This window comes from Anolis carolinensis, chromosome 3 (assembly GCF_035594765.1).
Source record: "Anolis carolinensis isolate JA03-04 chromosome 3, rAnoCar3.1.pri, whole genome shotgun sequence".
Lineage (NCBI taxonomy): Eukaryota > Metazoa > Chordata > Lepidosauria > Squamata > Dactyloidae > Anolis > Anolis carolinensis.
In genome coordinates, this window is record NC_085843.1 from 244,917,300 (window position 1) to 244,928,408 (window position 11,109).

The 11,109-nt window shown below is 36.7% G+C and overlaps 1 protein-coding gene across 6 annotated transcripts in view; it reads left to right on the plus strand.

The window, feature by feature from the left end:
- Positions 1–10,557, plus strand: part of st6gal1 (ST6 beta-galactoside alpha-2,6-sialyltransferase 1) — a 112,861-nt gene extending 102,304 nt beyond the window's left edge. For 5 of the 6 annotated variants that reach the window (XM_016991924.2, XM_016991922.2, XM_016991923.2 and 2 more), the window contains one exon: positions 5,461–10,557. In XM_016991924.2, coding sequence (XP_016847413.1) covers positions 5,461–5,702 — 242 coding nt within the window. In that variant the 3' untranslated portion in view covers positions 5,703–10,557. The remainder of the gene's footprint in view (positions 1–5,460) is intronic. The other variant, NM_001293129.1, reaches the window with a different exon arrangement.
- Positions 10,558–11,109: the final 552 nt, after the last annotated feature.

Below are 11,109 nucleotides of genomic sequence, written 5' to 3' on the forward strand. Positions count from 1 at the left end.
TACAATGGTTGAACGTTCCTCTCGTTCAGAGGTTCTCAAACTTTTTCAGCTGCGAATCCCTTTTTGAAGCAAAAGTTTCTCATGGAGCCCCAGAAAATGTTTATATACTATACATTATTATATATTTATATATAAGGTATATATATCTGGCATGCGCCGGGCCAGTGGCATATGGACGAAGAATGCTTGCGTGAACTAATTCAAAATATTGCAAAAATAAAAAAGGAAAGGAAACAATATTTTAAATGAAGAACAATTTTAACCAACATTTCAGTGGAAGGCCACAGGGGCGATCCAGTCCTATCACCTTCTGCCATGCAGGAAAAGCACAATCAAAGCACCCCAACAGATGGCAATCCAGCCTTTGTAATAATAATAATCATCATCATCATCAGAGCAACCATAGGGAGCATCTAATCAACCACAGGCGCCATTTAGTCTTGAAAAACACATTCAAAGTATCCCCAACAGATGGCCACCCAGGTTTTGTAGTTGTTGTTATTGTTGTTGTTGTTGTTGTTGTTATTATTATTATTATTATTATTATTATTATTATTATTATTATTATTATTGCAGAAACCCCAGGGGTCATACAGTTCAATTCCATTCTGCCATGTAGGAAAAACACAATCAAGACACCCCATGAGTGGTGGGAGGGAAGTAGGGCTTTGGAAACAAAGAAGGCAGGGGGAAAAGGATCTGAACAGTGGGGAAGATGAAGGAAAAAAGGCTTTTGGAGGCAAGGGAGGTGTGGAACGGAGAGAGCAGGAAAGAGGAAGGAAAGCTTGGGGGGGGGGACGCCACCATGAGGGAAATAAGAGAGAAAATGAAAGAAGGTGATGCTAGGGCTCCATGGAGCACACTTTTGAGAACCGCTGTTCTAGTTTATTGTGGGATGTTCAGTTCAGCTCACCAACCCTAAATATTAATACTAACTATCACTACTAACTAAATATCAATACTACATATGAATACTAAGAAATGAAATAACTTTGAAGTGCAGGCATTCAGGGTCCCTTTAGTGTGTAAGTAAAGTTTAGGTGTTCAGGTCTCAGTCTTGGAGCTGTGGTGGTGACATACACAGGCATGTATGGTGGTGGTTGTGATTTAAAACAAACAAATTTACTTCCAGCTAAGTAAACATTTGCAGTAAAAAGAGAACTCAATTGCAATCAGAAAGGTGTGATTTCCCTGTCATGAACACGCCTGAATTGGTATAGTTTTTATATCTTACCACAAGATGGTGCCCTTGCATAGTAAAATTCTATATATACAGTAAAGTCTCACTTATCCAACATAAACAGGGCCGGCAGAACGTTGGATAAGTGAATATGTTGGATAATAAGGAGGGATTAAGGAAAAGCCTATTACACATCAAATTAGGTTATGATTTTACAAATTAAGCACCAAAGCATCATGTTATACAACAAATTTGACAGAAAAAGTAGTTCAATATGCAGTAATGCTATGTAGTAACTGTATTTACGAATTTAGCACCAAAATATCATGATGTATTGAAAACATTGACTACAAAAATGCGTTGGATAATACTGTACTCTACTGTATATAAAAAAAGAAACATCAGAAATGGAATGAAGAGAGAAAAGGTGTGTGTCACATTTAAGACCAACAAGGTGCTATAAGGCTGTAGAGTGCCTTTGGTCCTAATAAAAAGAATTGTTCATCTCAGATATTTATTCTTATTTTATAGTACAAGGGCTGCTTCTGTTCTATTTGCTTTTTAATCCCAAATGTTTAAAGTTGGGTTTTTGTTCATTTCCTTGAGTTGAAGGACATGTAAATCATGCCTTGTCTTCTTCCAAAATGGGACCTTACTGCCAGCAATGTGTGAATCATAACAGATCTCCCTACTTTATGCAAGCATGCTCCATGCTAGTGTGAAAAGAAAAAAAGATAACTGTTTGAACTAGTTAAACGGCATGGAGGATATCAGAAACAATGACTTGATGCTGCCTTCATCTGTATTTACTGCTATGACAAAGAACAGATACTGACCAAACAAAGCCTATCCCAGTGCATTTATGAAAGGACACCATCAATGCTCATGTATTCAAAGTCGGCAGAAACCAGTAAGAAGGGTTTCACAAGAAGCATATCCAAGCTGGATCTACACTAACCTATTTCCCAGGATCTGATCCTAGATTACTTGCTTATCCCAGTTTATCTGGCAGTGTAGACTCATATAATCCAGTCGAAAGCAGAAAGATCTGAGATCAGATCCTGGGATATAGAGCAGTGTAGATCCAGCCCCAGAGTTCAGAGAGACTTTTTTGGAATTGCAGTTTCTATAACCCCTGCAGTTCAAGCAGCATATTTATTTATTTATTTACAGCATTTATATTCCGCCCTTCTCACCCCGAAGGGGACTCAGGGCGGATCACATTACACGTATAGGCAAACATTCAATGCCTTTTCAACATAGGACAAAGACAAACAACATAGCTCTGAGCGGGCCTCGAACTCATGACCTCCTGGTCAGAGTGATTGATTGCAGTTAATTGCAGCTGGTTTGCTCTCCCGTCTGTGCCACAGCCCCGGGCCATAGCTAGTGGCTCTGTATTTCTGGCTCTTGCCCAGTAACAAATTGGAGGCATTGGTCACCCTACCTGAGACCTCTCCTTTGTCTTCCAATATATAAAGCCTCACTGTTCCATACGTAACCCCAAAGTTTCTAAAGGATTACTATACTATATATAACTAAAGTTGCAAGGCCTAATCCTAAAGTTACTTGCAGGGAAAATCAGAGAATTCTAGTCCACACTCTTCCTAGTTCTAATCAGACAAGGCGGGGGAGCTCATGTGCTTGCAGAGGCTACTGATATATCAAGGAAGATGACACCTTGCAAAACAGAGGGGCTAAACCTTCTCATTTCCCCCTCTTGGTTTACTCCATTCTCCTCCTGCAAGGAAGTCTTCAGAAACTCTGTAGTTTTCTGAGATTGCTCATATTTCCAGAATTATCTTGCACAAAATTACCACATGTTATTTTTGCAGGGGAAAAAAACCCAGCATTTCTGTGCAGGGAAGTGTTCTTTTCAGAAAAAAAGTAATACATGCCCAGAAATGTTCTTTGTTCTGTGCATAAAAATACTATGTACAAAATTTGGGGCAGAATAATCCCCTAACAGCAGGTTCTGATCAGTCCAAGATTCTCAACAGTTGGAGAAACATGGTGGTTTTTATACATAATTTTTCTTGAATATTTTCAAGTATTATTTCCATTTTTAGTATACAGTTCAAAGGGATATGTCCTCTAGAGGGCAGTACTGCTTTAGCTAAGGAAAATGTGTGGATTTGCTCACAGTTGTAGCGTCTACTCTAAACTTGCACATGTTTATTTATAAAAACGTGGAAGCAGGTTGATTGCACTCTTTGTCATCCTATTCACAATATACCCCAAGTCCCTTACTTCTGTCCAAATACAAATATATTTTCCAAAGATTATGTATAATCAAAGCAAGTGATTAGAATTTTTTTTGCTTTGTTTGATTGCAGTTGCTTTCTTTTAAAGGGTAACATCAGTAATGCAATGCTGACACTCTATTAGAAGTGAATTGAGCTTAACCAAGAGTCAGTATGGAACAGTGATGGAAGTGTTGGACTAAGAAATGGGAGATCCAAGTTGTGAGTTTTTTTCACTGAGCCATGAAACTCACTGGGTGACCTTGGACCAGTCTCTAAGCCTGACTTATAAGATTATTCTGAGGATGAAGTTTGGAAGAGAAATGCCCAGTATTAGGCCTAGAGTTTATAGAAAAAGAGCAGGATATAAATATAACTAATAGGTGAATGACAAGCTTAAATCATCTTCTCAGTTAAGAGGCAGCCCTCATTGCTTCTTCTCCATGCTTGATGCCATGCAAACTGGATGTGCAACTCCACCCATAACAACTCCACTCAGCAGGCCTTATGGATTGTTAGAATAGATGTTAGAGTAAACCAGTCCTTAAAACTGAAAGAGACATTGAAAGGGACTCTGGCCCCATCAACACTGAGTATTTAATCCAGTTTCAAACCAGTATTGAAGAAAGTGCAGATGATTTCATAGGAAATCCTGGAACCAACTTTATGCCCCAACACCAATCACAGAGACCCAGTGTGCATTAAGGGCTTTCTTTCGTGCACTTTCTTGGGCATTCATTGTCGAGCCACAGCAGTTTGAAGCTATCTTTGAACTGCATTAAATGATCTCCAACTATGGAAATGACTTTGCGTAACCAATTACAAACTGCCACCTTTTCTTTCTAATTTGGAGATAAGTCTTCCAGGTTAGAGATTGGAATTGATATGTAGTTCTGCAAATTACGTGGTTCTATGTCAACAAATTAAACACTTTTTGCTAATCACTAGTTTTGAGATGGAAACCAGTCAGTGGTCCAGAGCAAGCAGCTCAGAACTTTTGAGTTTTCAGTGTGACCCTACTAATTATCCACACTGTGCTTTCAGGCTCAGTAGTTCAGGAAGCTTCCATATAAGGCCCTGGGTCCTGAATAAAAATGAATTTAACTTTCAGAACTTTAAGATTACAACATTTGGCCCAGTGATTAGAATTTTTGAAGGGGGCAGGAAGAGATCTTAAGAAAATGTCCTCATTGTCTGCATTATTGAGACTTCACCCGTTTATTGTTTTTCTAGCAATAAAGAGTCATTTCTTTTTTGGTTTACATTCTCATAAGAACGCATCAGGTTCACAGTTTCTGAATCATTATGCAAATCAAAAACAATAAAAAATGTTGGCAGGTATCTGCAACACTAACAAATAGTATTTTCAGTCCCTTTGGGTGAGAAAGGCGAGATAGCAATGAAATAAATATTTCATGCAATTCAGCCTACTTGAGCAGATATAGTATGCAAAGCAGAATGCCATCATATATTCATACTTCTTAGATTCCTATGATACAAAATAACATTGAAACTGGAACATATCCTTGTCCCTATTCTTTTCCACAGATTTTCACATGGTGTTTTCAACTATGTGGCTGGAATCCTATTAAGATGTTACGCTAGCGGAAATAGGGATTACACTACTAGCACTACTTTTGAGATTTTTAAAAATTAACTGGGTGTTTTGATTGTGTAAATTCTTGCATGAGAGGTAGTTGGTATGGATGACCATTGTGGTTTGTTCCAACTTTATAATTCCTTGATTCCTTACACGACAGTTTTGGTAGGCAGTGCCCTATCAGCCACCACCCCACGACCTCAATGGCCATTGATTAACTACAGGATTGCAAGCAAATCTCCATTGCACCACAATTCTGTGGTTTGTCTTTGTCTTTCCTCAATAACTATGTCTGAACCTCTGAATAAATCCACTGGTGAAACTTTATCACATACTAGTTTACTGTAAGATCTCTATATCCTTGTGCTTGATTATCAAGCAATATTATCTATAATCTCTCTCTCTGTCTCTTCCCCCCCTTGTTCTTTCATCCATAGGTATTGTCCTCATGATGAATTTCTGTGACGAAGTGGATGTTTATGAATATCTCCCTTCCAAAAGGCAAACAAACATTTGTCATTATTACCAGAAGATCTTTGACCAAGCTTGCACTATGGGTGCCTATCACCCACTCCTCTTTGAGAAAAATATAATCAAGCATCTTAATATAGGCAAAGATGAAGACATTTACAATTATGGGAAAGCGACTCTTCCTGGCCTAAGGAATGTACAGTGTTAGAAACATAATTCTCACATTCTTCAGTCAAAAGGCACTTTTTAAAAACATTTTTAAATATGTATGAAGGACCAGCCAACAAATGGGCTGATGCTTGACAGTGAACAACGCCTTAATTCATGACTGCAAAATACATCAAAGATGTAGAAAATTTAATCTCACCTTCATGATTGTAGCCATAGAGCAAATAACATTACCTCCGGTGCAGAACGTGGTTCTCAGAGGTGCGTAGAATAATGCTTCTATTTGCAGTCTTTAAAAAAGCCGCTAATATATTTAGGCAACTTCTGCTTTAATGTGGAAAGTTGGACTTAACAGCGTTGAGAAGCAAAATAATTTTCCATTCCTCTGTCACCAAATATGCCAGCAACATCTACAATCAAGATTGAAGATCAGCCTTCGGGATGGTATCTTACAACGTGAAATTTATTTTAACATAGTTTTTAAAAATTACTAATATTACTTCCATGAATACTCAATCATGTGTTGCCATTTTTGATTCTGCTCATGGAGAAAAGAAGGACACAGAATCAATCAGTCAATCAACCAAGAAATCAGTTCATGAAATTTCAACCAAAAATGATGACTTTTCTGAATGTACAGTTAAGTATTTCAAAAAATGGAATTCCAGTGAGAAAAGTTATGGTAATCCCATAAAGCTTAAAACTAACAAACCTGCTTTTTGGTTGTATGTCATCTCAACTCTGGTTGTTTCTTGATATTCCTATGTTTCTAACTACTGTAGAAGTTAACTCTTACCACATGTGGATTTGAGATACAACATCATTTAAAAGCCCATAATACTGTTAAAAGTGTAAATTTCCCATAAAGTTTTAAGTTGGGAAATGCTTATCCCTTTCCCTTGTATGGAAAAAAATTGAAAATGAATGTGATATCCTTTACAGCATGGAGTGAGAACCTATGTTTGGCATAAAATTATACTGTTTGGTATCTTAAAAGTACAGGTTAGTTGTAACAAACTGAATTCCCTGTTTAAAATGATTAAATATTTGTTACAAATTGAGCTTACAATGAGCAGGCAATAGCAATGAAAACAAAACCAGCTACCAACAATAGTGAAACAGAAAAATACGTTGTCTCCTCTAGTCTTCCATAGGGTCAAAGGCATAAAGCGTTAATTCCCATAAAACAGAAGCAGCAAGATAATAGCAAGACCAGGAATTGTAACCATCAGTTACTAGATATTGTTTTATCTAAAAGTCTTCCTGTGATAGTATTTTTTAGAAATAGTTTTGTGGTACTAAATATAGGAACACTTTGTCTTAAACTTTTAAATCAACATTCTAAAAAAAATACCATAAAATCTCTTTTTCTTTTTTTTTTCTTCCAATTTTCAGTTTTCAAATTTTTAGAGGAAAACATATTTTCGGGGGGGGGGGGGGAGTTCCCCAGTTTGTTTCCCATCTGAAATGTCACATTGGCATATGAAATAGATACTTTCCCAACTGCCACTGCCTTGGCCTCAAAGGGCAAGAAGAGGCAGGCACAAGCTCCATCATGCTATGGCCCAACAGCAAATGAAAGGAGATAGATAGATAGATAGATAGATAGATAGATAGATAGATAGATAGATAGATAGATAGATAAAAGAGTGATGGCATCACGGCGACCCACAAAACAACAAAACTACAGGCCTCCCAACCTCGAAATTTGACAACACAACCCATCATCCACGCCTCTAGGTTGATACAACAAAAAGAAAACAAAAATAAAGTCCTAATTAGAGAGAGAGGAATAATTACTTTTATCCAATTGCTGCCAGTTAGAAGGCTAAGCTCCTCCAACTTGGTCTCCTAGCAACCCAATAAAAAATAATAAAAAACACTAAAAAATAATTAAAAACAAGAAAAAATTAATACAATAAAATACTATAATAACAGAAAATAACTAAAAATAATACAAGAAAATAATAAAATATAATATTTAAAAAGATAACTTACAATAAAATTAATTAAAAAATACAAATAATGTCAAATAAAAATTACACAACAATTTTTAACCAATACCACCACCACTTTGCCACAGCAACGCGTGGCAGGGCACAGCTAGTATATATATATAAACTGGTAAAGTTCTGTCTTTTATTAGAACTGTTCCCCTTTGTTAGGTTAAGTTTAAGATTTGACTGTTTTTATTTCAGCATTGTTTGTATTCTGCATACATCTACATTTCTTTATTCACCTTTTATTTACAATTACGCGGAGGTTCTTTTAGTGGAAGGTTTTTGTTTGTAATGAAGCAGAGCCTAATGTCCCCATTACTACCACCTACAGAGAAGGGGTTGCAACCTAAGTGCAAAAGTAGTATGGGGACATCTGGCCACTTAAAATGATTTTGTATCTCCAAATGATCTTTATCCAATTATAGTAAAGGAGTCTACAGGTGTAACCTTGTAGTTTCTGTTTAACCTTTGCAAATTCTTGGAGAATAAATGTGATCCCAGCAGATGAGAAAGGCCAATGTTATCATATCTTTAAAAAGGAAGGAACATTGAATCTGGGTGACTGGACCAGTTGTCTTGAAGCGTATCCCAGCCAAGGTGTTCAATTTCTTTCTAAATTATTTGGATGGGTAGATAGAAGACAACCACATCAAATATGCAGATGATAGCAAACTGGGGGGTGTAGTTAAAGGCTTAGAAGAGACCTCAGGATAATCTTGGACTGAACCAAAACTAAACAAATTGGCCAAAACCAAACTTAGTTAGAAATGTAAATTTTAGCTTGGTAAGTGCTACAAATGAGTTAATAATGCAACGTGGCAGAAAAAGACTAATGTGTTTCTAATCTGCAGCTACAGAAGTTGAGTGTCCTGATTGATGTAAATAATGGTTCTTAAAAAGGCTGTTTCAAGACTAATACAGTAGAGTTTCACTTATCCAACATTTGCTTATCCAAAATTCTGGATTATCCAATGCAGTGTGCCTTTTAGTAGTCAATGTTTTTGTAGTCAATGTTCTCAATACATTGTGATGTTTTGGTGCCAACTTCGTAAATGCAGTAATTTCTACATAACGTTACCATGTACTGAACTGCTTTTTTCTGTCAATTTGTTGTAAAACATGATCTATTGTTGCTTAATTTGTAAAATCATAACGTAATTTGATGTTTAATAGGCTTTTCCTTAATCTCTCATTATCCAACATTTTTGCTTATCCAACGTTCTACCAGCCCGTTTATATTGGATAAGTGAGACTCTACTGTACTGATCAACACTACCTATGATGGTCACCAGTTAAAATGTTGTTCATTTTTTCCATATATCAGGGGGTCTAATTAGAAAGGACTACAAATGTGACACTTTGCCATCCTAAAAACATTGGAATTAATCAGAAGCTAAGCAGGGTTGACTATGATTAGTGTATGGATGGCAGACCACCCAGAGAAAGCAATGATCTCTGAGACAGTCAAAGATTCTTGAATGAAAACTCTGTAAAGAACTGATTCCAGAATTGAGAACAGTTGGCAAGATAGAGCAATTCTATGACTCAGTGTTTGGCAGCTTCCTATGCTCCTCTGTTTCTATAAACTGAGGGTATTTGTAGATGCAGCACATTTATATTAATGATAGCATACAAACAGGAAATCACATTTCTTGAGATAAGGCATAATGTACCAAAAATCAGGAAAGTGAATTTTGAAATTGTATTGAGTAAATGAGAAATACCCTCAATCCTGGATTTAAGCATGAGATCAATTTGGTTCTTACATACAAGACTTCTATCATGCAAAAATAAAAACCCTTCCAAAATACTCTTTCAGTCCCTAATTTTCTACAAGCTCTCTAGTTAAAGCTTATTATATTACCTACTATCTAGCAGTTTGACCTAAAGAGTGAGATAAAAGCAATTTAATCCAAGTGCTGGGTTCCTGAAGAAACTGAAGGTGGAGGAGGATTGAGCCAGGAAAATTCAGATAGAACAATTAATCATGAAGTCTAGGATCACCAGGTAGAAATGTCAGTCGTGATAAAATGTGTTCTTGTGGGCAAGAACAAATTATTTTCCCATGTTTTCCTTTCTCAAAGAAAGTAGAAAACTGGTTTTTCAAAAACAATTGACCATTTGGAAACTTCAGAGGACAACGTAAGGCTGCCCAACTGGTAGCCATTGCGTGAACAGAATGTTGGACTAGAGAGAACATCGATCTGATCCAACGTGACCTTTCTTATGTTCTTATTCTTCACATATCATCCCCAATAATAGGCTTACCCCATGCAGCTCTCAGATCTTCTTTCAACATACCGTACAAAGCTGGGGGGCATCTAACACCCACCAGTAGCAGGATTAGAAGCCTTGCTAATTGAAACTTTTGAAAGTTTTGGCGCTGTGGGCTATATTTCGAAGGAAGAAAGTGGCAAAACCACCTCTGAGTATTTATTGCCATGAAATTATTGGGTTGCCATAAGCTGACAGCCAACTTGAAGGCATGCACATGCTTACACATGGTTTGAACATCTCTTAAGTTCTGAATATCGATTAATGTTAACCTATCTCTTTTTATTCATCTCTCTGTGTAGACAGTGATGTGACTCACTTAAATTCTACTCATCTCATGTTATGGAAATACTTCCAAGATCTAAATTGGAACAGTTCTGTATTTTCTTATAGCTCTGAAATTCAATTTGGAATAATAATCACTTTGTAGCAGAGATGTTTCATGGAGTTTTATGCACTTGTACAGAACACTTTTATTAATAAAATTTTGCATTTTTCATGTTGAAATGTAAATGCAACACGTGAAGTAATCAGATTTGTCAACACAGATCATGAAAATAGTTTTAAATAATTATAAATGTTCCAAAGGTGTAAAATTTGTAATAAAGATTTTGTAAAGTGCTTGTTTCAATTCCTATTTATTTCATAACAATCAATATAATTTCTGTTAAATTTATTTCGTATCAAGTCAAGGTTCCTCAATTAAAATTGAAGTCAGAAATATGACTTAAGTAAAAGTCATTAGAAAACATAACAGTGGATGCTTTGCCATCTGTCACATTCAGTAAAACAGGAAGGCCTCCTGCCTCAGAAATAGAAATCTTAGGATCTTAAGAAATGTATTTTATGATTCTTAGTATGCAGGTTCTGTCATTTCTTTGGGAAGCGGAGGCCAGAGAAATTTCTGTAGTGCATTTCAGGGAAGGATAGTTTATGGAATGCAAGAAGAGCCAAGAAATTGAGAAAAAAGTCAAAGGCAAGTTTTGGGGCCAAAATCATGACCTGCAGATAAGTTGAGGATCATTCCACAGAGAGGGAAAGGCAACAATGCTGATTCAGGGCCAGTCATCCCTGGCTGCCATCTCCACCATTTCCCCACACAGACTTTCAAAAAGTCCAGAAGTTTCCACACAAAGGAGAGAGTGGAGAGAGTTTGTGCGACTTTTATGTTCT